Raw genomic sequence first — 26,947 nt, forward strand, 5'->3', positions numbered from 1 at the left:
CTCACACACAGCCCTAAGCCTGTCTGTGCCTTCCACATGTACCAGTGGTAACTAAGCCAGCTGTGCAGGCCTCTGCCACGCTGGCACACAAGTCACTGTGTCACTGCAAGGAACTGGAGAGCAATGATCTAACCACATTGGCACTTGAATTGTTACTCTGGGGTGCGATTGCCAGCAAGGAGGCTCCCGGGGGACCCTCTTGTGGCTCTTCAGTATCTGAAGGGGGCTACAAAAAAGCAGAGGAGGGACTTTTTGGGTTATCAGGGAGTGACAGGACTGGGGGGAATGGAGCAAAGCTGGAGGTGGGGAGAGTCAGGCTGGACGTGAGGAGGAAGTTGTTCACTATGAGATCAGCCCAGCCTCATCTAGGGTAGGGTGACCCTGCCCATGGCAGGGGGGTTTCAACTAGACGATCCTTGTCATCCAACCCTGACTATGATTCCATCTTGCTGGTTGCCTGGGAGATGAACTCCACCTGGCTACAAACATCCTTTCAAGTAGCTGTAGAGAGGCTTGAGACCATTCCCTCTTCTGTCAGCATTTACCTGTGAGAAGAGACAGCAATGAGCTCTGCCCTGAGCCTCCTCTGCTGCAGGCTGCACACCCCCAGCTCCCTCAGCCTCTCCTCACAGGGCTCTGCTCCAGGCCCCTCCCCAGCCTTGCTGCTCTTCTCTCAACACCTTCCAGCACCTCAACATCTCTCTTGAATTGAGGAGCCCAGAACTGGACACAGCACTCAAGGGGTGGTCTGAGCAGTGCTGAGCACAGGGGCACAAGAACCTCCCTTGTCCTGCTGCCCACACTGCTCCTGAGCCAGCCCAGGATGCCATTGGCTCTGCTGCCCACCTGGGCACTGCTGCCTCCTCTTCAGCTCCTCTCTGCCAGCACCCCCAGCTCCCTCTCAGCCTGGCTGCTCTCAGCTGCTCTGTCCCCAGCCTGTAGTGCTGCTTGGGGCTGTTGTGGCCAATGTGCAGAACCCTGCACTTGGCCTTGTTCAGTCTCATCCCATTGGCCTCTGCCCACCCATCCAGCCTGGTCAGGTGCCTCTGCAGGGCTCTGCTACCCTCCAACAGCTCCACAGATGCTCCTAGCTTGGTGTCACCTGCAAACCTACTGATGCTGGACTCAGTTCCCTGGGATATTGAACAGGACTGTGCCCAGCACTGACCCCTGGAGCACACCACCAGTGCCAGCTGCCAGCTGGATGTGGCACCATTCACCACCACTCTCTGGGCCCAGCCCTCCAGCCAGTTCTTGACCCATCCCAGAGTGAATCTGTCCAAGCCATGAGCTGCCAGCTTGGCCAGGAGCTTGTTGTGGCAGATGCTGCAGATGCTGCAGTCCAGGTAGACTTTTATGGTGATCTAAGGTCTCACTTGCACCTGAATTTCACTACAGGGAAATCTATAAGAACAGATCCTGCTCCTCTGGACAGAGATATTGTTCATCTCTGTTCTCTGGACCTTGACACTGGGACAGGGTGAAGAGACCAAGGCAGAGACAGGGCTACTGTGTCAAGGCAGTGGCATCCACCCCACACCACTTCCTTCCCCTTCTCACAGGTGTGCCAGACCTGCAGCCCTTGATGCACCTGTATGGTTTTGCCCACTAAGTCAGTCCTGCATTTTCTCTGTTAACTTGTCCTGGGGAGAAGAGAAGGCTCCATAGAGTCCTTAGAGCAGAAACAAAGGGGGCTTTGTGTCGCTTTGCTGCTCAACTGGGAGGGTGGAACAGAGCCTCAGTGTTTCCCTGATGCTATTCCACTGCCTCTCAGGAACTCTCAGGTTGCTTTGTCAGGAGTCTGTGCTGTGTAGCAGCCGAACAGGTGACCTGCAAATGCTACTAGCACAGCCCCAGGAGCAGACAGGGATCTCCTGCTCTAGCTGCATGGATGGAGCCTTCCCTCTCGGGGGGGAGCTGTGTCTGCACTCTTCTGCAGCTGTCCCACGCTGCCATGTGACAGGACAGTTCCTCCTTTCGGCTGCAGGGCTTTATCCAGCAGCCCACGGACACAGAGCGGGACCTGTTGCTGCCTCACTCAGAAGGGTTTTACAGGCTGCCAGCTTTGGGTAGAGGCATGAGAAGCAAATCAGCTTTGCAATGAGTTTCTCCAGCCTCCTGGCTTTGCTTTGCCTCGGGCATGCTTCTGTCCAGTCCCTGGGTAAGTTTCCTATGGGGGTTGTGGTGAAGTGGATATGAAAATGCATTTCCTTTGGCAGCTGCAGGCTTTTAATGCCTGCACTGATTGGTTTGTGTCTGTTATCAGCATGGAGTCACTACCTAAAGAGCCTGAGTAAGATAACACCTTCAGACCTTGTGTTTGATGCCAGTGCAACAAGCACCACCGCGGCTGGCTGCCAGCTGCTGTGTACATCAGCCTCTCATGTGGGGACAGAAGGCAGGAGTGAGGCAGGGCTGTGGGCTCCAGCTTCTGACCAGCAACAACTCACCAGAGTGAGAGAAATTAACAGGTTTGGACTTCTCTTTGAGCCACACCTGAGAAATGTTCTTGCCAGAGAGAGTGGTTGGCACTGGAGTGGGCTGCTCAGGGAGGTGGAGTCTGTGTGGCTTGAGGTGTTGCAGCCAAGCCTGGCTGGGGCACTTAGTGCCATGGTCTGGTTGGTTGGCCAGGGCTGGGTGCTAGGTTGGGCTGGCTGAGCTTGGAGCTCTCTGCCAACCTGCCTGATTCTCTGATGCTATGAAATGAGCAGTGAGCCTCCAGCTCTTCTGCATTCCAACCAAGCTGGCTGTCCAGGGACAACTCCTGCCTTTCCACTGGCTCCCTGTGCCCTAACCCAGACTTCTTCTGCTTGGTATCAACCTTCTTGAAATGGAAGCACCTGGGGATTGGGAAGCCCCAACACAGTTGTCAGCCCTGCAATAGCCTCCCTAGGTAGGTGGTTGGATCCCCATCCTTGGAGGTGTTTCAAAGAGGCAGAGATCATAGAATCATAGAACTAGAGAGTTATTAGGGCTGGAAGGGACCTCAAGGATCACCCAGTGCCAACCTCCCTGCCATGGGCAGGGACATCTCACACTAGATCAGGTTGCTCAGAGCCACATCCAGCCTGGCCTTAAAGACCTTTAGGAATGAGGCTTCCACCACCTCCCTGGGCAGCCTGTGCCAGGCTCTCATCACCCTCATACTGAAGAACTTCTTCTTAACATCCAGTCTGAATCTCTCCACTTCTACTTTTGTTCCATCCTCCCCAGTCCTATCACTACCTGACACCCTAAAAAGTCCCTCCCCATCTTTCTTGTCGCCCCCTTCAAATACTGGAAGGCCACAATAAGCACTCCTGGAAGTCTTCTCCTCTCCTGACTGAACAGCCCTGACTCTCTCAGCCTGTCCTCATAGCAGAGCAGCTCCATCCCTCTGAGCATCCTTGTGGCCTTCTTCCAGCACCTTCCAGCCCCTCCAGATCCTTTTTGTAATAGAGGCTCCATAACTGGGCACAGTGCCCCAGGTGGGGTTTCAGCAGCGTGGAGCAGAGGGGCAGAATCCCCTCCCTGGCCTTGCTGCCCACACTTGATGATGAGCTAAGAGGCAGTTGCTGTCATATGGGGATGAAGATCACAGCTTAGTTTCCTCCTCTGACTTCACCCTGGAATCTTTTATTTGGGCCCCCAGGGCTGTCTGCTCTCCCTGGTACTACATTTGGTGTAAGTGTAGTCAATGCACTAAATATGCACTGATTGTATTTTATTCTTCTTACACGTTTTGCTACCTATTCTTATTGTATTGTATTATATTCTTCTTCTTCCAGACAACACAGGAAGGGTTTGGACCGAAGATGGTTCAACTGGCATCCTCTACCAGATAAACTCAGAAGCAGCTCTCACGTGGCACCAAGCAAGGAAGAGCTGCCAGCAGCAGAGTGCAGAACTGCTGAGCATCACTGGGATTCATGAGCAGGAATATGTAGCAGGTAAAAGAACAGAGAACAAGAACTTGTCCCAGAGCAGGGAGCAATCACAGAATGGTAGGGGTTGGAAGAGACCTCCAGAGGTCATCCAGCCCAACCCCTCAGCCAGAGCAGGGTCACCCAGGGCAGGGCACACAGAGATACATGCAGGTGGGTCTAGAAAGGCTGCAGAGCAGGAGACTCCACAGCCTCTCTGGGCAGCCTGCTCCAGGCTCCAGCACCCTCACACCAAACAAGTTGCTCCTCATCTTGAGCTGGAACCTCCTGGGTCCCAGCTTGTATCTGTTGTTGCTTGTCCTGTCCCTGGGCAGCACCAAACAGAGCCTGGCACCTTCATCCTGACCCCCACCCCTCAGAGACTGATAGACATTGATCAGATCCCTCTCAGCCTTCTCCTCTCCAGCCTAAGCAGCCCCAGGGCTCTCAGCCTTTCTCCACAGCAGAGCTGTTCCAGTCCCTTCATCCTCCTTGTTGATGAAGTTGGCTGCTGTGCCTTGTCTCAGTGAAGGGGACAATGCCAAGGGTGGTTCAGCAGCTGCCAGAAGGCCACTGCTGGAGTTTTGTCAAGGCTTGGTCCCAAATCTCTGCAGAGAGGGCAGTGGATCCATCCTGCATTTGTGTCCTGGGTGGCTGCTGCCACATCTTCTGCAGCCTGCCACAGGGAAAGGATTGCCTGCATTTACCTTGATGCCAGTGCACTCATTCCCAAGCAGGGCCATGGTGTGGCCTACAAATGTCCTTTCTCCCTCTGTCAAGGGTCACTGTCTCAAGAACCTGTGCTGATGGCTGGACTGGTCCTGGCATGGGTCCATCTGCATACATCCACTCCAAACGACTCCAGGGGGTTCTCTGGTGTCATTTTGCTTCTAACTGGGCTGAAGAAGGCTTCATTGTTTGGTTTTCTTGTAGCTGAATTGGCTAGGAATGAGGAGAGGGAGATGCCTCTGACTTGTTTGGTTATGTTTGTATTTATTCTTGCATTTAGAGCTGACCAGAAAGTTCAAGTTTCCCTTCTGGATTGGATTGAACTCTCTGAATTTCAACAGTGGATGGCAGTGGGCTGGGGGCAGCCCTTTCAGATATTTGAACTGGGCTCCAGGTGAGAACTGCATCTCCTATGTAATCTCTGAGAAGAAGCCAACTACTAAAACCTGCCCCAGCTGCTTTGGCTTCTGAAAAACCCAATCTGATTTCACAGAACCACAGAGCACATCCAGCTGGCAGAGCCCTCCAGGCTCACCCAGCCCAAGCCTCCCCCCAGCACTGCAGCCTCAGCACTAAGCCATGGCCCCAAGCACAGCTCCACAGGCTGCTGCAACACCTCCAGGCTGCAGCACTGCAGCACTGCCCTGGGCAGACACTGCCAATGCTTGGACTCCAACGTGGGGCCTCCTTCTCTGGAGCCTTTTCAAACCCAGCTCACTGCTTCTCCATTCTAAGCACTGAACAACTCAGAACAAGTTGATGTTTCTGCTGCTCACAAGGGGGCTTGGTTAGTGCTTTTATTTAGCTGTGCTGTGAGATTCTCTTTTCTTTCTAACTCAAAGGAAGTCCTTTCCAGCCCCCTGGGAAAATCTGTGGCCTAATGAATCCCAGACAGGATGGTAAATGGGAAAACCAAGCATGCAACCAGAGACTTGGCTACATCTGTGAGAAGAGAAGCTCCAGTTCCAAGCCTGCTGTGATACCCAAAGGTAGGTCACCAAGGAGAAAGAAAGATTTTGCCTTTGCCTGCCACTCACAGCAGTCTGCAGAGGATGGAGATGTAACAATATTTTCCAAGCCAGGTGTTAGGAAGCTTTGCAAAACACAGCTCTGCATGCACAGAACTGTGGAGGTTGCCTTTGCTCCTCCCATTCTGTACTGCCCATTCCCAGGACAACTTTGTTCCTCTGCTCCATCACTCTGCCATTCATTCCTGCCAGACAGATGGGAGCTGCTGTGCCTTGGCACCCAGTGCCAGCAGTCACATCTGCAGGAAGGCAGCAGGAATGCTGTGCTGCTTTGTTTCTCCTTTGCTCTAAGTGAGCAATTGCAGATCACAGAATCAGAGCATGAGCTGGGTTGGAAGGGACCTCCAAAGGTCATCCAGTCTAACCCCCTGCATTCAGCAGGACATCCTCCACTGGAGCAGGTTGCCCAGAGCCACATCCAGCCTGGCCTTATAAACAACCAAGGATGAGGCTTCCACCACCTCCCTGGGCAACCTGTGCCAGTGTCTTAGCACCCTCATGCTGAGGAACTTCTTCTTAAGGTCTAATCTGAATCTGCCCTCCTCTAGCTTGGATCCACTCCCCCCAGTCCTATCACTACCTGACGCCCTAAGAAGGCCCTCCCCAGCTTTCTTACAGCCCCCTGCAGATGCTGCAAGGCCACAATAAGGTGTCTTGGGAGCCTTCTCCTCTCCAAACTGCACAACCCCAACTCTCTCAGCCTGTCCCTCTGCTCCAGCCCTCTGAGCATCCTCATGGCCCTTCACACAGGCCCAGTTTTGCAAACAGACTCCAGAGACCTCACTCTGGAGGCACTTTCTAGTGCCCCTCCCTCTTGCACAGCTGCCCCTAGAAGCCCCAATGTGTGCTTTGGTTTCTAGAGGCTCTGAGCCCCACTGTGTGCCCAGATGGCTGGAGGCCATATGCAGGCCACTGCTACAGCATTCAGCAGGAACCCAAACCGTGGCAGGATGCTCTGGCTTTGTGTCAGAAGCAAGGGGGAGATTTGGCAAGTGTCCACAGCGTGGCTGAACTCAGCTTCCTGGTGTCACAGCTTGGTTACAGTGAGTACACACATTGGCCTGGGGTTTGGGTGCCCCAGCTGCAAGGTAAAAGCTGGGCTGTACTAAACAACACAGAATCCCAGAGTGGCAGCTTGGGAGGGATCCCAAGGATCATCTGCTCCAGCTGTGCTAGGTGCTGGTGCAGGTGCAATGAGCTGGCCCAGCACCCTGGCAGGCTGAGCCTTAAACTGACCCATGCAGGGACTCCACTCCTGCCCTTGGCAGATGACTCCCCCCGGGGTCTCTCAGCCTGTCCTTGTCAGAGAGATGCTCCAGTCCCTGCAGCATCCTAAGCCTCCACTGGACTCTCTCCAGTAGATCCCTGTCCCTCCTGAACTGGGGAGCCCAGAACTGGACACGATGCTCCAGGTGTGGCCTCAGCAGTGCAAAGCAGAGGTCTAGGAGAACCTCCCTTGACCTGCTGCCTGCACTCTCTTTAATGCACCCCAATACACCATGAGCCCTCTTGGCCACCAGGGCACACTGCTGGCTCATGGGCAACTTGCTGCCCACCAGCTCTGCCAGGCCACTCTCCTCAGAGCTGGTTCCCAGCAGGTCCTCCCTCAGCAATCCTGCTGCAGGGCTTTACTCCTCCCCAGCTGCAGGACCCTCCACCTGCCCTCGCTGACCTTCCCATTCTGGGTGTGGAAATGGTTCTGGCACAGCAGCCCATGAGCACATGGATTGCTTTTCATGCTTCAGAGCCCACCAGAGAGCTATGGCTGGGTCTGAACGACCTGAAGGTTCACCTCTCTTTGGAGTGGAGTGACAGGACTGCTGTGACATTCACCAAGTGGCAGCGTGGGCAGCCCAGCTACACCAGGGGTCTGGAGCACTGCGTGGCTATGAAGGGGCAGGTAAAACCATGGGGCCTCGTGTGGGCACAGCCCTGTTTAATATCCTTCTTGATGATCTGGCTGAGGGAACTGAGTCACCCTCAGTAAGCCTGCAGCTGGCACCAAGCTGCGAGCAAGTGTGAATCTGTTGGAGGGCAGGAGGGCTCTGCAGCAGGACCTGCACAGGCTGCACAGATGGGCACAGCCTAAGGGCATGAGATTGAACAAGGCCAAGTGCCAGGTTCTGCACATTGGCCACAACAATCCCATGTAGTGCTACAGGCTGGGGACAGAGTGGCTGAGAGCAGCCAGGCAGAGAGGGACCTGGGAGTGTTGGGAGAGAGGAGCTGAAGAGGAGGCAGCAGTGCCCAGGTGGGCAGCAGAGCCAATGGCATCCTGGGCTGGCTCAGGAGCAGTGTGGGCAGCAGGACAGGGGAGGTTCTTCTGCCCCTGTGCTCAGCACTGCTCAGGACACCCCTTGAGTGCTGTGTCCAGTTCTGGGCTCCTGAATTCAAGAGAGATGTTGAGGTGCTGGAAGGTGTCCAGAGAAGGGCAGCAAGGCTGGGGAGGGGCCTGGAGCACAGCCCTGTGAGGAGAGGCTGAGGGAGCTGGGGGTGTGCAGCCTGCAGCAGAGGAGGCTCAGGGCAGAGCTCATTGCTGTCTGCAGCTGCCTGCAGGGAGGCTGTAGCCAGGTGGGGTTGATCTTCTCCCAGGCACCCAGCACCAGGACAAGGGGACACAGCCTCAAGCTGGAGATGAGGAAGAAGTTGTTGACAGTGAGTGTGGGGAGTCACTGGCACAGGTTGCCCAGGGGGGCTGTGGGTGCCTCCTTCCTGGGCTGCTCAAGGCCAGGCTGGATGAGGCCATGAGCAGCCTGGGCTGGTGGGAGGTGTCCCTGCCCATGGCAGGGGTTTGAACTGGAAGACCTTTAATATCCCTTCCAACCCTACCCCTTCTGTGGATCTACAAACTGTAACAGAGACACACTGAGAGAAATTCTGCTCTTGCCAGAGCTGCTGTGTCGCAGGATGAGGTTGGTGTCTGGCAGAGGTGGGCACCAGTGGAATTGATTTCAAATCAGATGTTAGGGTGGGGAGAGTGTTTTTTGAAATCTATGTGTCTGTAGCATTTCTGTCAAGGAAACAAGCAAGCAGCCAAAAGCTTCAGCCACATCCTAAGGCACCAGGAGAGGTGTCCTTTTAAAAAGAAGCAGCCAGCCAAAGAAATCCCAACCAGAAACTCTCAGGCAGTGCTGGGGGAAGAACACAGAACTGTTTGGGCTGCAGAACCCCTTGAGCTCAGCCAGCCCAACCATTCTCTGACTCTGCCAGGGCTGGGGCTAAGCCATGGCCCTCAGCACCACAGCTCTGCCTCTGGGAAACACCTCCAGGCATGGGCATTCAGCCACCTCCCCGGGCAGCCTCTGCCAGGCATGGAGAACCCTTTCAAGGAAGAAGTTGCTTCTAATGCCCAAGCTAAACCCTCCCCTAGGGCAGCTGGAGGCCATTTCCTCTCATCCTATCACTGTTTACTAGGGAGAAGAGCCCAAGCCCACCTGTCAGGCAGCTGTAGAGAGCAATGAGCTCTTCCCTCTGCCTCCTCCTCTCCAGACTAACCACCCTCAGCTCCCCCAGCTGCTGTTCCCTCCCCAGCCCTGTTCCCCAGACCCTTCGCCACCTTTGTCACCCTTCTCTGGACCTGCTCCAGCACCTCAGTGTCTTTCTGGGGGTGATCCTTGTTGTGGAGAATGGAAAACAAAGAGGAAGAGCTTTCTGACATCTGTGGATGCCACTTCATTTACATGAGCTTCTTCTCCCTGCTCTTCCAGGACGGGTACTGGGCAACTGAGGTTTGTGACAAAGAACTTGGTTACAGCTGCAAAAAGAAGCCTTCACCTCCATCCTCTGAGCAAGAGACAACTGAGGACCCAGGCTGCCAGAAAGTAAATAGCCTCTCACACACTAATTGCATTGGGAAATAATGACCAGGACTTCACTTGCTGCTTCTTGCCTCCTTTGGAGCCTAGAGACACCTGCCTTGGCTTTTCCTAATGTGGCTTTTGGGTTTGCTCTGCAAACACTGCAGAAATCAGGACTCCTTCAGAGGTACAGGGATGCTGCCTTTGCTGCCACCCCCAGCTGGGCAGCCTGTGCCACAGTCCCCTGATGCTGGAATAGCCATTCCAGCACTGTCCTCTCCCTTTGTGTCCTTCACTGTGAAATCACCAAGGGCCACTTTGCCTCCTCTCTCAGAGCTGCCCTGTGAGAGCTTTGGCAAAGCTCTGCCTGTGTGAGAGCAATGAAAGAAAGGACATAACTCCAAAGCAGCAGCTCAGCTCTTCTGTGCAGTGTTCCTGCTGAGGGACTACACAACTGACCTTTGAGTGCTCTCAGCAGGTCATTTCTTCCCAAATAAATCATTCTCAAGGGTTGTCATTCTCAGAGGAGAATTACCTCTGGGTTGGTCAGCGCAGACCAGGGAGCAGCAGGGCTCCTTTAGTGATATTCCTCTTTCCCACCCTCCCCACAAACAATCAGAGTGTCAGGGGCTGGAAGGGACCTCCAAAGCTCATCCACCAGCCCCCTGCCACAGCAGCAGCATCTAGAGCAGATCACACAGGAACACATCCAGGTGGGGCTGGAATATCTCCAGAGAGGGAGACTCCACAGCCCCCCTGGGCAGCCTGTGCCAGGCTCTGTCACCCTCACAGGGAAAAAAATCCTCCTCATGCTTCCATGGCACTTCCTCTGCCTCAGCTTCCACCAGTGCCCCTTGTGCTGGCACTGGGCATCCCCCAGCAGAGCTGGCTCCAACCTCCTGCCACTCACCTCTGCATCCTTAGCAGCACTGCTGAGGTCCCCTCTCAGCCTCCTCCTGTGCCAGCAGCACAGCCCCAGCTCCCTCAGGCTCTGCTCCTAGCAGAGCTGTTCCATTCCCTTCAGCAGCTTTGTGGCTCTGTGCTGGGCTCTCTCCAGCAGTTCTGTGTCCCTCTTGACCTGGGGGGGTCCAGAGCTGGACACAGAATTGCCAGCTGAATTCCTCTTGGCTCAGTCTCCTCCCCCACTGCACTTAGGGGTGGCTGTGCTAGGATGTGCCTTCATTTCCAGGTTGCAGTGGGTTTGTGTTTCACTATGCCAGACCCTGCAGCTCTGGAAGCCTGGAGCTCCACCCTTCCCCTGCATCAGTCACAGGCTGCTTCAGCAGCACTCTGCACCATTCCAGCCTTAAGGAGCACTGGAGAGTGATGGCAAATAGCAGTCAACAGTTTCTCATCTCTTTTTGAGAAGGTCAACTCAGCAAAACGACTTACTTGGGAAAAAGTTACTGCTGAGAGCACTCAAAAACCAAGTGTGTAGTCCATTAGTGGGAACATGGAACAGAAAAGCTGATTTTCTCCTGCTTCAAGGTCATGCACAGGCTCCCAGGATGTTAGGGGCTGGAAGGGACCTCTGGAGAGCTTCCAGTCCCACCCCCTGCCAGAGCAGTGCCAGAGGATCCAGCACAGGGCACACAGGAACACATCCAGACAGGGCTGGGAAGGCTGCAGAGAAGGAGACTGCACAACCTCTCTGGGCAGCCTGTGCCAGGGCTCTGGCACCCTCACACTAAACAAGTTCTGCCTCACCTTGAGCTGCAGCTTCCTGTGCTGCACTTCCCATCCCTTGGCCCTTGTCCTGTGGCAGGGCACAAGTGAGCAGAGGCTGTGCCTGTGCCTCCCTTGCTGACCCCCAGCCCTCAGCTCTGGGTAGACATTGCTGAGATCCCCTCTCAGCCTTCTCCTCTGCAGCCTAAGCAGCCCCAGGGCTCAGCCTCTCCTCCTCAGGCAGTGCTGCAGTCCCTTCAGCATCCCTGTAGCCCTCCTTGGGACTCTCTGCAGCAGATCCCTGCCCCTCTTGCACTCGGGTGCAGTATTCCAAGTGGAATGTACATGCAAAAGAGAAGAAAGCTTTCACCTCAGTGCCCTGCTCCACAAGAGAAAAGGCCTCCTCCAGGGACAGTCAGTGGCAAACCCACAGCTTTTGGTTGTTAACAATCTGGCCCTGCCCTCATCTCGGTGTTGAGCTTAGCAGCAGCAGAAGAGCAGAGCTAATTGCTGTACTGAAGTGTCTGTCAGAGCCGTGCTGAGCACCTTCTGTCTGACCCAGGGGTGGAGCAGATATGGGTCCCACTGTTACCTGGTGGGCTCTGCCCTTCTGACCTTCTCAGAAGCCACCAGGACCTGCGAAGGGAACGAAGCTCATCTGGCTACGGCACAAAGCAGGTAGGAAAACATCTCTTTGCTAAGCTTCAATCAGTGCTTCTGGTGCAGGGACCCCAGGACGTTGCTTTAAGTCTTCCAAGGTTTTCTCAGCACTGAGCAGTGAGCCAGCCCAAACTGCCCATGCAGGATCAGAAAAGGGAAGAGGCAGTGACTCAGAGCTTCCTCCTTCATCTGCTGTACTTTCAAGTGTGGAGGATTTCTCTCCTCTATCGACTGTTCCAAGCCTCTGCTATGTCACTCTGAGCCTTGGCTTCTTTTCTGTTGCAATGCAGTCACTGCAATTTTCAGCTGTTTCCTGATGGCCTTTAACAAAAGCATTTTCCCAGACTACCTCTGAAGCCTTTTGGCTGAACACATGTAGGAGATCCTCCCCAAGGCCTGCCCCACCACAGCCAGAATGGATCATCTACAACTACCCATATCCCAGGCTTCACATCCACTGAGACTCTTGGTTGTCTGTAGAGGTGGTGGCTGGCAGAGCTGCACTGTGCTCCTGACTTGGTGGCCTGCCTGAGACACCTCAAAGGTGTGGGAACACAAAGAAAAGAGTGCAAGGTAAAGAGAAGCCCATGTGGGGCTTAGCCTGAACCCCAGTGAGCAGCTGTTGCCTCAAGGTGCTGTTGGCATGATGCTGACACCTTTCTTTGTGCCACTTGGATTAATCTGCCAGTGGCAGCCTGGGCTGCATCCAGAGCAGAGTGGCCAGAGGTGGAGAGAGAAGATCCTGCCCCTCTGCTCTGCTGAGACCTCACCTGCACTGCTGGGTCCAGCTCTGGGGCCCTCAGCACAAGAAGGACATGGACCTGGTGGAGAGGGTGCAGAGGAGGCCATGAAAATGCTCAGGGGGTTGGAACAGCTCTGCTATGGGGACAGGCTGAGGGGGCTGGGGAGCAACCTGCCAGTGCCTGAAGCAGGCTGCAGAGAGCCTGTTTGCAAAGGGCTGCAGGGACAGGACGAGGGCAATGGCTGCAAAGCAGAGCAGAGCAGATGGAGATTGGCTGTGAGGAGCAAGTTGTGCAGCAGGAGGCTGCTGGAACCCTGCAACAGGTTGCCCAGGGAGGTGGTTGAGGCCCCATGGCTGGAGCTATGGCAGGTGAGGCTGGGCAGGGCTGTGGGCAAGCTGCTCTAGTGGAGGATGTCCCTGCTGAGTGCAGGGGTTGGGCTGGGTGAGCTGTGGAGGTCACTCCCAGCCCAGCCTGTGTTGCTCTGCTATTGCAGGGTCCTGGGCTGGGAGCAGAACTGTTTTCCATTGCAGGAATGAGCAGGCCTTTCTGGTCAGTCTGGTGGGGGTGAGGCCTGAAGACTATTTCTGGCTGGGCCTGTCTGGCACGGAGGAAGGAGGGAGGCTGAGGTGGGGCAGTGGTTGGACACCTCCCATGGCTTCCCAGAGCACAGCAATGCCAGGTAAGCCCTGCACAGCCTCAGCCCTTCTCAGCTCATGTGGTTCTCTGCTTTCCAGCCCCTGCTGACAGACACCAAGCAGGTAACTCCTCTGGGGGCTGGGGAGCACCTTCAGACCTTGTGTTTGATGCCAGCGCAACAAGCACCACCGCGGCTGGCTGCCAGCTGCTGTGTACATCAGCCTCTCATGTGGGAACAGAAGGCAGGAGTGAGGCAGGGCTGTGGGCTCCAGCTTCTGACCAACAACAACTCACCAGAGTGAGAGGAATTAACAGGTTTGGACTTCTCTTTGAGCCACACCTGAGAAATGTTCTTGCCAGAGAGAGTGATTGGCACTGGAGTGGGCTGCTCAGGGAGGTGGAGTCTGTGTGGCTTGAGGTGTTGCAGCCAAGCCTGGCTGGGGCACTTAGTGCCATGGTCTGGTTGGTTGGGCAGGGCTGGGTGCTAGGTTGGGCTGGCTGAGCTTGGAGCTCTCTGCCAACCTGCTTGATTCTCTGATGCTATGAAATGAGCAGTGAGCCTCCAGCTCTTCTGCATTCCAGCCAAGCTGGCTGTCCAGGGACAACTCCTGCCTTTCCACTGGCTCCCTGTGCCCTAACCCAGACTTCTTCTGCTTGGTATCAACCTTCTTGAAATGGAAGCAGCTGGGGATTGGGAGCCCCAACGCAGTTGTCAGCCCTGCAATAGCCTCCCTAGGTAGGTGTTTGGATCCCCACCCTTGTAGGCGTTTCAAAGAGGCAGAGATCATAGAATCATAGAACTAGAGAGTTATTAGGGCTGGAAGGGACCTCAAGGATCACCCAGTGCCAACCTCCCTGCCATGGGCAGGGACATCTCACACTAGATCAGGTTGCTCAGAGCCATATCCAGCCTGGCCTTAAAGACCTTCTCATCTGCCATCACTCTCAACTCTCTCTCCCCAGGGCTGCTTTCAAGCCAGGCATTTCCCAGCCTGCATTGTGCTTGGGATTGCCTTGACTCAGCTGCAGGACCTTGCACTTGGTCTTGTTGAACTTCATGATGTTGTCTTGGGCACACCTCTGCAGCCAGTCCAGGTCCCTCCAGATGTGGTGTTAAGGGCCAAACAATTCTGTGATAGGCAAAGAGTCCCAAGTGCCATTTGCCCTGTGACCTCCCTGGGTGGGAAGCGAAGGAAGATTTGTATTCCAAAGCTATCAGTTGCCATTCCTGGCAGAGATGTGGCTGTGACACTCTTTGGTCCATATCTGGGCTCTGGCAGGAGGCAATGAATGTAATTTTCCACCCAGGATGGTTTTTATCTGCACCTCCCTTTCCTTAGCTTGCTGTGAACCAGAGCAAAGGCCTCCTTTCTTAGCCAGCAATCCAGACTTTGGCTTGACTCACTTCTCTTCCATATCCTGAAGGGAAGGAGCAAGGATGTGTTGCCATGAGAACTGAACCTGCAGCTGCATTCTGGGATGTGATGAGCTGTGAGAAGACAGCAAATTATGTTTGCAAACAGCAGGCAGCAGGGGTGCTGCCTCCTGCTCCTCCACTGCCCGTCCCTGCGGCCGCCTGCGCTCAGGGCTGGGAGGGAGCCTCCTGGACAGACTCCTGCTTCAAAGTAAGTCTGTGCTTGGCTTCTCTGGGGGCATCAGCAGGGGCCAGGCAAAGAGACCTATGCCAAGTCTCTGTGGTGGCACTCAGGGACACAGGTTTTGAGTCATATTTTGGGGATTGATCTTTTCCATGGTTTTCATGGGCAAAAAACCACGAGAAAATGCATAAAATAGGATGGAAGTCAGCATGGAAACTCTGACAGCAGAGTGCTGGCAACATGTCTGGGGGCAGCTAAAACCAGCTGAGAACAGCACCTCATTTACTTGCTTCCAGAATAAAACATCTAGCATTGCAGCTCAAGAGCTGGCAGGAGATGCCTGGCACAGGACAGGAGTTCTAAGAGAAGGCTCAGGGCCAGCTGCCCCCTGCCAGTGACTTCTCTCACAGCTTGGGAGACTCTGACTGCTGCTGTTAGGTCCAGCTTTAGTTTGGCATTGCTGTGGGCTGGAGCTGCTCTGCCATGAGGACAGGCAGAGAGAGTTGGGGTTGTTTGGTCTGGAGGAGAGAAGACCTTATTGTGGCCTTCCAGTGTCTGAAGAGGGCTACAGAAAAGCTGGGGAGGGACTTTTTAGGGTGCCAGGTAGTGATAGGACTGGGGGGAATGGAGCAAAACTAAAAGTGGGGAGGATGGGAGGAGAAGGCTCTGGGCAACCTGATCTGGTGTGAGGTGTCCCTGTCCATGGCAGGAGGGTTGGAGCTGGGTGATGCTTGAGGTCCCTCCCAGCCCTGACAATCCTATGCTTCTATGGCACTTCAGCAAGTGAAGGTTTTGGGCATTCCCTTGATATAGCTAAAAAGGCCTCTCAAAGGCTCCCTCCCTTCTAAAAGAGAGCAATAATAGATGTGCTGCAGCATTTCCATGGCTCTGCTGAAGCATCCACTCACTTCAGGTTCAGCCAGGTTCAGGCTGGATGTTAGGAGGAAGTTGTTGGCAGAGAGAGTGATTGGCATGGGAATGGGCTGCCCAGGGAGGTGGTGGGGGAGTGCCCATCCCTGGAGGTGTTTAAGAGGAGGTTAGTTAGTTAGAAGTTGTGGGGTGCTAGGTTGGCCTTGATGATCTCAGAGGTCTTTCCCAACCTGGCTGATTCTGTGATTCTGTGTCCAGTGCCAGCACAAGGCCTCTGGACACTCACTGGAATCCAGGAAAGTCCACTTAAACACCAGGGAAAGAATGTCCACCCTGAGGCTGGCAGAGGCTGCCCTGAGAGGTTGTGGAGTCTCCTTCTCTGGAGGCATTCACCTGGGCATGTTCCTGTGTGGTTTACCCCAGGTAGTTCTGCTCTAACAGTGGGGTTGGGCTAGAGGACATTGAGGTCCCCTCTGGTCCCCACCATTCTGTGAAACAAGGCTAAAGTAATCTCTGGCCTGGCAGCAGGCAGAGCCTCAGAAACAGAATCATGGAATCAAGCAGGTTGGAAGAGAGCTCCAAGCTCAGCCAGCCCAACCTAGCACCCAGCCCTGCCCAACCAACCAGACCATGGCACTAAGTGCCCCAGCCAGGCTTGGCTTCAACACCTCCAGCCACAGAGACTCCACCACCTCCCTGGGCAGCCCATTCCAATGCCAATCACTCTCTCTGCCAGGAACTTCCTCCTAGCATCCAGCCTAGACCTGCTCTGGCACAGCTTGAGGCTGTGTCCTCTTGTTCTGTCCCTGGTTGCATGGCAGCAGAGCCCAACCCCACCTGGCTACAGCCTCCCTGCAGGCAGCTGCAGACAGCAATGAGCTCTGCCCTGAGCCTCCTCTGCTGCAGGCTGCACACCCCCAGTGAGAAGAGTCTGGGTCCACCCTCCTGACACTTGGCCCTGTAGATGTTGAGCAGCATTAAGGACAGCTCCTCTCAGTCTCCCTGAGGTGATGAAGGGAAGAGAAGCTCTGTTATAAGGGGAGGCTAAGAGGCCTGGGGCTGCTGAGGCTGGAGAAAGCTGAGAGCAGATTTTGTTCATGTTTACAAGTACCTGAAGGGTGGGTGGCAAGAAGAAGGTGCCAGGCTCTGTTCACTGCTGCCCTGTGATAGAATAAGTGGCAATGGACACAAATTGGAGCCCAGAAGGTTCCACCTCAAGATGAGGAGCAACTTCTTTGGTGTGAGGGTGCTGGAGGCCTGGAGCAGGCTGCCCAGAGAAGTTGTGTAGTCTCCTGCTCTGGAGCCTTTCCAAGCCCACCTGGCTGTGCTCCTGTGTGCCCTGCCCTGGGAGATGCTGTTCTGGCAGGGCCTTGGACTGGATGATCTCTGGAGGTCCCTTCCAGCCCCTACCACGCTGTGAATCTGTGATTCTGTCTTTTCTTTGAGCCTTTCAGTGATCACAGTTCCAAACTGGAGGTGTTGAAGCCAAGCCTGGCTGGGGCACTTAGTGCCATGGTCTGGCTGATTGGGCAGGGCTGGGTGCTAGTTTGGGCTGGGTGAGCTTGGAGCTCTCTGCCAACCTGCTTGGTTCTATGATTCTATAAATTCACTGTCTCCTCTGAATGCTGTGGTTCCTTCTGCTCTCTTCATAGCTCTTGGCTGCTCTCACTTTCTCTTTAACCAGAGCATGCTCAGAAGAACCCCACACTTTACCAGTGTTAATGGAACAGGTTGCTCAGAGAGGCCTGGGATGCCCCTCCCTGGCTTCAAAGCCCTGGAAGAGCCCTTGAGCAGCTTGGGCTGGTGGGAGGTGTCCCTGCCTGTGGCAGGGGGTGTTGTGGGGTTGGAACTGGATGTTCTTTAAGGTCACTCCCAAGCTTAACCATTCTGTGACCCCAAGGATAGTACAGGTCCTGACAGGTGTGTCTCACCAAGAACAAAAGGATGCTGAAGTGACTCTGATGTGATCTGCATAGGCAATTCCAGGATTCCAGATGCTCACACAGCAATTTCACTCTATTCTACTTTATTCTCCATAGTTTTTTGTGAGACAAAGGACAGAAATGAAGTCTTGGTTTGAGGCTGAAGAATTCTGCAGAGAAATAGGAGGAGACCTGGTCACGATCAACTCAAGGGAGGATCAGATTCTCCTCTGGCAGTTAGCATCGTGAGTACCTGCTCCAGGATTCTTTCCCATGCTCTTCCTATGCTGCAGAAGAATTTCTTCAACCTCTCCTTGGAGCTGGGCACTTGTGTGAATAAGCACAGCCACGTTTTGAATGGAAATGGAAAGTCTTCATCTGGAAAGACTATCCTGAGACGTTGCTTTTGCAACTCCTTGGGAAGTCTTGGCTGTTCCAAAGAGGCTTTGATGCTATCTTTGATGCCATCTGACACCAGCTTTAATCAAGGCTGTTCTCCAGGTCTCAACCACTTTGTGCATGTTAGTCTCTCTCCCAAAAAGGAGACAATGAAATGTTCAATTCTAACTGTGCCTTAGTTTATCTGCCCAAGCACAGATGCAGGCTGGGTGAGGAGTGGCTGAGAGCAGCCCAGAGGAGAAGACTTTGGGGGTGTCAGTTGGTGCCAGAGTGCCCAGGAGCCAGCAGTGGTGGCTGCAGCCCAGAGCCAGCTGTGTGCTGGCTGCAGCCAGAGCAGGGAGAGCAGCAGCACAGGGAGGGGACTCTGCCCCTCTGCTCTGCCCTGCTCAGCCCTCACCTGCAGCACTGCCTCCAGCTCTGGGGAACCAGCACAAGGACCTGGAGCTGCTGGAGAGGGTCCAGAGGAGGCCACAGAAATGATCAGAGGCTGCAGAACCTCTCCTGTGGGCACAGGCTGGGGAAGTTGGGGCTGTTCATCCTGGAGAAGAGAAGGCTGCAGGGAGACCCTAGAGCAACCTTCCAGAAGCTGAAGGGACTACAGGAGAGCTGGGGACGTTTTACAGAGGCTTACAGTGATAGGCTGAGGGACAATGGGCTAAAGCTTGAGGAGAGCAGATTGAGATTGGAGATGAGGAAGAAGTTCTTGACAGTGAGGGTGGTGAGGCACTGGCACAGGTTGAGGGTGGTGAGACACTGGCACAGGTTGAGGGTGGTGAGACACTGGCACAGGTTGAGGGTGGTGAGACACTGGCACAGGTCACCCAGGGAGGTTGTGGAGCACAGAAGCACCCAATGTGATCAAAGATCACATTGGGTGCTTCTGTGCTCCACAACCTCCCTGGAGATGATCAGGGCCAGGCTGAGCAACCTGTGCTGGTGGGAGTTGAACTGGTTGAGCTTTAAAGTCCCTTCCAACCCAACCTGTTCTGTGAATCCATGAATTCACATTGCAATGAACACACCATGCCCTGGAAAGCAAACTGCAAAGAGTTAGAGTAGAAACATTCTGACTATAACCTAAAGGCTGCTGAAATCAGAGAGGTTTTGCTGGCACTGGAGCTGCCAACTTTTGCCCTAAATGTAGAAATGAAGCCATTGTTGTCCCCCAAGTTTGGAGCACTGCATGATTGTACTCCATGTGGGTCAGGCCTCGTAAGAGGCCGGCCAGGGAGGTGGTGGAGTCACCATCTCTGTAAGAGTTTGAGAAGCGTGTAGATGTGGCGCTTCAGGACAGAGTTTAGTGGTGATGCTGGTTGACTTTGGGTTGCAGTGGCTGATGCTAAAGGTGTTTTCCAACCTTCACGATTGGAATGAGTCTTAATGACTCTATGCTTCTGCATCATCCCCTTCTTTCTCTTCTGCGTTGTGCCCTTTATGCTCTGCGTCGTGGTCTCTTCTTCTTTCCTGTTTTCTTCTTTGAGAGAGGAAAGGGTGGGCTTGGGGAGGAGATGGTGGATTTGAGGAGAAAGTGGTGGGATTGGGGAGAGGGCTTGTGGTTGGGCATGGGTGGGAATGGGGAAGGGATTTGGGGATTTGGGGAGCACAAGGGAACGACACAGAGGAGGAAGCTGGGGATGAAGCAGAAGAGCCCAACATGCAAGGGCGGTGTTGGAAAGAAGAAGTGTGAGAGCCTGTTGAGGCTTTGCAGTAGGTTACCCAGAGAGGTGGTGGAGTCACCATGCCTGGTGGAGTTGAAGAAGCGTGTGGATATTGCGCTTCAGGACATAGTTTAGTCTTCCTGGTAGCCGGGTGCTGGTTGGACTCGATGACCTTCAAGGTCTTTTCCAACCTTCTTGATTTTAATGATTTTATGATTCTGCCATGTGCTCATCTTCCTCTTCTGTCTCGTAGTCTTTGGGGTTGTGGCCTTCTACTTTTGCCTCACGCTCTTGACCCTCTTCTACATTGTCCCGTATTTCCTCTGCGCGGTCCTTCCTTGCATCGTCTCATTTCCCATCCTTTGCGTCGTCCCATTGCCCTTCCTTTGCGTCCTCCTCTTCTTCCACTCTGCGTCGTGTCCTTCCCGCTTCTGCCCTTGCCATTGTGCGTCGTGCCCTGTTGCGTCGTGCCCTTCTTCCTTTGTTTCATCCTGCTTGTCTTCCTGCTCCAGTCTTACCCCTTCCCCTCTGCGTCGTGCCCTGTTGTGTCGTGCCCTTCCTGTTTTGTCCCCTCCTGCTTCTTCCTGCTGCTTCTTTGTCCATTGCGTCGCGTTCCCTTCTTTTTTCCCTTTCCCCGCTTTGAGGCAAAGCTGCTGAGGTTGGGGAGGCCACGGAGGGTTTGGGGAGCAATGGTGAGCTTTGAGATTGCCATGGTGGGTGTGGGTGGGCATGGGAATGACACAGAGGAAGAGGATGGGTTTGAAGCAGAAGATGAGAGCACAGAAGGGTGTGCTTGGGTAAAAGAAGGGCAAGAGAGTTTAGTGTTCCTTGTAGCTGGGTGATGGTTGGACTGGATGACCTTCCAGGTCTTTTCCAACCTTCTTGATTAGGAGGAAGTTCTTCACAGAGAGAGTGATTTCCCACTGGAATGGGCTGCCCAGGGAGGTGGTGGAGGCACCGTCCCTGGAGGTGTTCAAGAAAAGCCTGGATGAGGCACTTAGTGCCATGGTCTGGTTGGTTGGATAGTGCTGGGGGATAGGTTGGACTGGATGATCTTGGAGGTCTCTTCCAACCTGGTTGATTCTATGATTCTATGATTCTGTGATTCTATGACATCTCAGTGCTGGCTCACAGCTTGCTGCTGAACCGACTGCTTCACACTGTGCTGAGTTTGGGCTTCCTGTCTCAAGTAGGTTTAAAGCTCCTCTAGAAAAATCTCTGCCATTTGGTTATTTCTCAGCGTTGTGAGAAGCTGAAGGTGTCTTTAATTGTCTGATAGGCTCTTTGCTTTCCCTCTTTGTGCAGGGAAATCTTCATGGTAAATAGTAAACAAAATTGGACTCACAGAAACCTGGAATGGCTCAGGTTGGAAGGGAGCTCAGAGATCATCTACTCCAACCTCCCTGCCATGGGCAGGGACACCTCTCAATTAGTTCTAGTTGCTCAAACCTCATTCAACCTGGCCTTGAACACTTCCAGGGAGAGGACATCCATAACCTCCCTGGGCAACCCATTCCAGACTCTCACCACCCTCATACTGAAGAACTTCTTCCTCAGCTCCAGTCTAACCCTGCTCTGCCTCAGCTTCAAACCATTCCCCTTGGCCTGTCTCTAGACACCCTCAGCAAAAGTCTCTCTGCAGCCTTCCTGTAGGATCTCTTCAGGTACTGGAGGGCAGCTGTAAAGTCCCCCTGGAGCCTTCTCCTCTCCAGGCTGCACACCCCCAGCTCTCTCAGCCTGTCCTCCCAGCAGAGCTGCTCCAGCCCTTGGAGGATCTTTGGGGCCTCCTCTGGCCTCTCTCTGCAGCTCTGCATCCTCCTTCTGCTGGGGACAGCAGCACTGGAGGCAGGATTGGAGGTGAGGTCTGAGCAGAGCAGAGTACGAGGGTGACAGAGCAGATGCCTCTGTGCTTTCCAGCACTGCTGTGGTGCCCTCATGCTCCACACTCATCTCTGTGATTTGTTCCAGGGATAAAGGACTGAGCTATCAGAGTTTCTGGATTGGTTTGTTTCTCTTAAACGCTGATGAAGGATTTGCCTGGGTTGATGGTTCTCCTGTGAGTACTTATTTGCTAACTGTTGACTTTCTGCCCTTTACAGCATGGAAACTTGTTTCTTTTTGTGTCTTTTTTCCCAGTCTCTAAATATTTGGCAGCCTTTTTATTCAGTAATTTATTTATTATCACACTAATGGAACAACAAAATTGCCTCTGTTTCATCCCTAGCACTGTTACATCTCAGCTTCCACAGGCCATGCTCTTAGATCCTCACAGCCCCAGATCAGACACTGCTGTGTGTTGGCACAGAGAGGTCAGGCTGTGGTTTCCACACAGCTCTCTCCACCCATCAGTTTTCCCACCATCAGACAAAGGCTTTCCTGTTCCCTGCCACCCTTACACTCTCTGGGCAGTTATGGGGAAAGTGAGCAGCTCAGCATAACCTTACAGCCCTTCCCAGACTCCTCTGAGCTCCTGCTGACCCCACAAACCAGACACCTGAGATCACAGAATCAATGAGTTAAGCAGGTTGGAAAAGACCTCTGAGATCATTGAACCCAACCTATCACCCAACACCTAATTCACTAACCCATGGCACCCAGTGCCTCCTGCAGCCTCCTCTTAAGCACCTCCTGGGGTGGGGACTCCACCACCTCCCTGGGCAGCCCATTCCAATGCCAATCTCTCTTGCTGGGAAGAATTTCCTCCTAACATCCAGCCTGAACCTCCCCTGGCACAGCTTGAGGCTGTGTCCTCTTGCTCTCTCTCTGCTTGCCTGGCAGCAGAGCCCAACCCCACCTGGCTACAGCCTCCCTGCAGGCAGCTGCAGACAGCAATGAGCTCTGCCCTGAGCCTCCTCTGCTGCAGGCTGCACACCCCCAGCTCCCTCAGCCTCAAACTGTTATGGCAGCAATCATCTCAATTGCTCCCAGTCAGCTCGGATCAGGTAGTGCCTGAGATGCATTTCCAACACAGGTAGTGTATGAGAACTGGGATGAAGATGAACCCAACAACCACAGGAACCTTGAGCACTGTGTGATGCTTAATGGATCCCCCCAGCTGCGCTGGAACGACCTGAGCTGTGAGCAGTTACTCAGCTGGATTTGTGAGACACAGAAAGGTAGGAGGAGGCCTCCAGTGCAGTGCCCTCAGACACCCAGGTTGCCACAAACAATAAGTGCTGTGGATTTCAGGGAGCTGCAGAGGAGGAGGACTCTGGGAGCCATTCGTTTCAAACCCAGGCAGGACACAGGGGAGCGACACATGGACCAGCAGAGGCTGCTGGAGAGCAGTGCAGAGCAGAGGGGCCTGGGGGTCCTGGTGGGCAGGAGGATGCCAGGTCCTAAGTTCTAGTTTTTGTAGATGTCCACCTGCCTCCAGCCATAGTTACTGTGCCAGTTCCTAGAAGTTTCCTTCTCTTTTAGCCAGACTTACTGCACAGGAATCCTGCTCCTTTGGCCTTATCTGAGTGACACTGAGATGAGGAAAGGAAAGTTCAAACTTTTCATGTGAAATTAGATGTCACAACTCAAGCTGAGCACCCTGCTGGGCCAGAGGCTGCTCCTGAGCCAGCAATGTGCCCTTGTGGCCAAGAAGGCCAAGGGCAGCCCAGGCTGGATTAGAAGGGCTGTGGTGAGGAGGCCAAGAGAGGTTCTCCTGCTCCTGCACTCTGCTCTGCTGAGACCACATCTGGAATATTGTGTCCAGTTCTGGGCCCCTCAGCTCAAGAAGGAGCTCAGGGAAGTGCTTGAGAGAGCCCAGCCCAGAGCCCCCAGGCTGCTGCAGGCAGTGAGCATCTCTTGTGAGGCCAAGCTGAGGGAGTTGATGCTGGCAGCAGAGGAGCCTGAGGGCTGCCCTCAGTGCTGAGCTAAAGATGTGCAGGGCAGTGTGGGGAGGATGCAGCCAGGCTCTGCTCAGGGGTGGCCAAGGGCAGCACAAGGGGCACTGGGGGCAAGCTGGAGCAGAGGAGGTGCCATGGGAACAGGAAGGGAACCTCTGTCCCTATGAAGGTGCTGGAGGCCTGGGGCAGGCTGCCCAGAGAGGCTGTGGAGTCTCCTTCTCTGGGCCTTTCCAGCCCCACCTCTGTGCCCTGGGAGATGCTGCTCTGGCAGGAGGTTGGACTGGATGATCTCTGGAGGTCCTTTCCAAGCCCTACCATTCTGTTCTAAAGCAGGAGGAATGGATTGAGTTGTTTCAGTTGCACCCTGATGCAGGGTGCTCTAGATACCCCTGCTGGTTTATCACTGCCTCTGTGTCTTTGTGCTATGGGTTAAATAGATTTGCAAAGGTGCTCAGATGCTTTCCTTCTGTCTCTTCTCTGCATTTCCATCTGCTTCAGCCTCAGCACACAGCCAAAGTTGCAGGACACCAGAGCTCTCTGGGACAGAGAGAAACAAGCTTTGCTCCCCACAGCAGAATGAATGGTGGGAATCAAATAGAGGAATCAGTTGCTGTTGGAAAGATCATCAGCAGAGGATGCCTGGCTGTGAAGGATTCCTGCATCCCACACCTTTGCTTGGCAAGCATTGCCTTAATGACAGGCCTCCCACACCTGGTCCCAGGGCATGGAAGGGATATCTGCAGTGCTGTGTCCAGCTCTGGGCCCCCCAGGTCAAGAGGGACCTCAGGGAGCTGCTGCAGAGAGCCCAGCACAGAGCCACAAAGCTGCTGAAGAGAATGGAACAGCTCTGCTAGGAGCAGAGCCTGAGGGAGCTGGGGCTGTGCTGCTGGCACAGGAGGAGACTGAGAGGGGACCTCAGCAGTGCTGCTAAGGATGCAAAGGTGAGTGGCAGGAGGCTGGAGCCAGCTCTGCTGGGGGATGCCAGTGCCAGCACAAGGGGCACTGGTGGAAGCTGAGGCAGAGGAAGTTCCATGGAAGCATGAGGAGGAATTTTTTTCCCTGTGGGGGTGACAGAGCCTGGCACAGGCTGCCCAGGGGGGCTGTAGAGTCTCCCTCTCTGGAGATATTCCAGCCCCACCTGGATGTGTTCCTGTGTGATCTGCTCTAGATGCTGCTGCTGTGGCAGGGGGTTGGTGGATGAGCTTTGGAGGTCCCTTCCAGCCCCTGACACTCTGACTGTGATGCTGTGATTCTCTGATGGGCACATGTTTGTTGCCTGCCCATGGGCAATGGGGTCCTCGTGAGCTGAGGAGCCCAAGTCACATCTAGTGGTGACTTGGTCCTGCCTTGCCACCCCTGCTTGCTGCTCGTTAGCCGAGTGCCTGTGTGCATCTCCATAGAGCAGGAGATACTTAACAGCCTCTCGAAGTGAAAAGAAAGTCGGATGCAGACAGGCAGAGAAAGGGAGAAGCAACTGTGTGAAAGGCACCTGACGAGTGGCAGGCAGTGGCACTCCCTGCTGACAGTGCACACTGCTGATCCCTGCTGCCCTGTGGGTGCAGTAGTCCTGCAAAGGCACCAGCAGAGCACTGGCTGCTGCCTGCCAGCTGGGAGCAGGACATGCTGTGCAGCCCCTCCTGCTGCCCTGAGCAGCTGCTGCGGGCACGGCTGGCTCCCTGCTCTTGCTGAGGAGAGGAAGCAGCTCTGGACTCAGGAGGAGTTCAGAAGCCGTAACACAAAGACACTGCTGAGTTTGTCTTGGTCCTAAATTACCTTTCAAAAGTTACAAATAGAAACCAGATCTTGTTGCTGTGAGCCTGGCCTCTGTAATCAGCTCTGTGATCTCTCCTGGGGAGAGCTGTTCCTTCCCTCACGTTCACTTAGGACGTAGGGAGGCTGTAGCCAGGTGGGGTTGGGCTCTGCTGCCAGGCACCCAGCAACAGAACAAGGGGACACAGCCTCAAGCTGTGCCAGGGCAGGTCTAGGCTGGATGTTGTTAGGAAGTTGTTGTCAGAGAGAGTGATTGGCATTGGAATGGGCTGCCCAGGGAGGTGGAGGAGTTGCTGTGCCTGCAGGTGTTGAAGCCAAGCCTGGCTGGGGCACTTAGTGCCATGGTCTGGTTGGTTGGGCAGGGCTGGGTGCTAGGTTGGGCTGGCTGAGCCTGGAGGTCTCTCCCAGCCTGCCTGGCTCTGTGATCCTTTGGTTCTATGGAAACTGTTTATAGGATCCTCCATTTTTGTGAGGAGGAGTATTGGAGTCTTGTGGGAATTAAAAACAAACCCAAAATGAGGTGCAGTGAGAGACTGCAGCAGGGAAGTACTGGAATGCTTCTAGCTCTGCTCTTCACTCAGTGCTAAAGGAGAAAATGGTCAAAAGCTCCCAACAGAATCAGAGAATTGCAGAATGGTAGAGGTTGGGACAGCCCTCTGGACATCATCCAGTCCAGCTCCCCTGCCACAGCATCCAGAGAAGACAAAGAATTTGGCATAGAATTGGAGCTGTGAGCACTGAAAGACTCAAATCAGAATCACAGCAGGTAGGGGTCGGGAGGGACCTCCAGAGGTCATCCAGTCCAAGCCCCCTGCCAGAGCAGCATCACCCAGGGCAGGGCACACAGGAACACAGCCAGGTGAGCTTGGAAAGGCTCCAGAGCAGGAGACTCCACAGCCTCTCTGGGCAGCCTGCTCCAGGCCTCCAGCACCCTCACACCAAACAAGTTGCTCCTCATGCTGAGCTGGAACCTCCTGGGTCCCAGCTTGTATCTGTTGTTGCTTGTCCTGTCCCTGGGCAGCACCACCCAGAGCCTGGCACCTTCATCCTGACCCCCACCCCTCAGCTATTGAGAGACATTGATCAGATCCCTCTCAGCCTTCTCCTCTCCAGCCTAAGCAGCCCCAGGGCTCTCAGCCTTTCTCCACAGCAGAGCTGTTCCAGTCCCTTAGCATCCTCCCAGCTCTCTGCTGGACTCTCTCCAGCAGGTCCCTGCCTCTCTTGAACTAGGGAGCCCCAAACTGGCCACAGTATTGCAGCTGTGGTCTCATCAGGGCAGAGTTAAGGGGGAGGAGAAGCTCCCTGGGCACACTTTGCTTGTGCTTTTTCATTGGTCTACTTTTCCTCTGAAGTCTTCCTGTCACTCTTTTGACAATGTCTCCTGCCCATGGAGCAAGCTCAGAGCTGGCAGTGCTGGTGAAGAGCAAGCACTCACAGGCATCCAAATGAGAGCAGAGCTACCTCCAAGGGGCTGTAGCTGGCCCTGGGAACAGCAACAGGTTAGTTGCTTCCTCCTGCTCCATCCTGTAATCAAATACTTGTGCTTGCTCCCTATTGTCTTTCCTGCAACCAGGCTTTCCTGGTAAAAGCCAAGCACCAAGACCCTTGACTGTGTGTGGCATTAGCAGCATTCACCCTTCCAGTGCTTGGGACTCACTGAGTGCTCTGTAGGTAAGGCTGAGAGCCTCATCTTTGAGCTGCACTGTGTTGTGTGGCTCCAGTCCCCTGACAGTC

General features: G+C 54.3%; 1 protein-coding gene across 1 annotated transcript in view; it reads left to right on the top strand.

Annotated features, from left to right (window-relative positions):
* The first annotated feature begins 2,003 nt into the window (after window positions 1–2,003).
* LOC135185552 (macrophage mannose receptor 1-like) overlaps window positions 2,004–26,947 on the top strand; it is a 52,679-nt gene continuing 27,735 nt past the window's right edge. Inside the window, exons 1-13 of the mRNA XM_064162332.1 lie at window positions 2,004–2,161; window positions 3,768–3,929; window positions 4,912–5,025; window positions 5,474–5,620; window positions 6,520–6,702; window positions 7,405–7,559; window positions 9,367–9,480; window positions 11,684–11,799; window positions 13,055–13,203; window positions 14,586–14,785; window positions 17,668–17,795; window positions 21,576–21,663; window positions 22,579–22,723. Coding sequence (XP_064018402.1) covers window positions 2,101–2,161; window positions 3,768–3,929; window positions 4,912–5,025; window positions 5,474–5,620; window positions 6,520–6,702; window positions 7,405–7,559; window positions 9,367–9,480; window positions 11,684–11,799; window positions 13,055–13,203; window positions 14,586–14,785; window positions 17,668–17,795; window positions 21,576–21,663; window positions 22,579–22,723 — 1,762 coding nt within the window. The 5' untranslated portion in view covers window positions 2,004–2,100. The remainder of the gene's footprint in view (window positions 2,162–3,767; window positions 3,930–4,911; window positions 5,026–5,473; window positions 5,621–6,519; window positions 6,703–7,404; window positions 7,560–9,366; window positions 9,481–11,683; window positions 11,800–13,054; window positions 13,204–14,585; window positions 14,786–17,667; window positions 17,796–21,575; window positions 21,664–22,578; window positions 22,724–26,947) is intronic.

This window comes from Pogoniulus pusillus, chromosome 23, assembly GCF_015220805.1.
Source record: "Pogoniulus pusillus isolate bPogPus1 chromosome 23, bPogPus1.pri, whole genome shotgun sequence".
NCBI lineage: Eukaryota > Metazoa > Chordata > Aves > Piciformes > Lybiidae > Pogoniulus > Pogoniulus pusillus.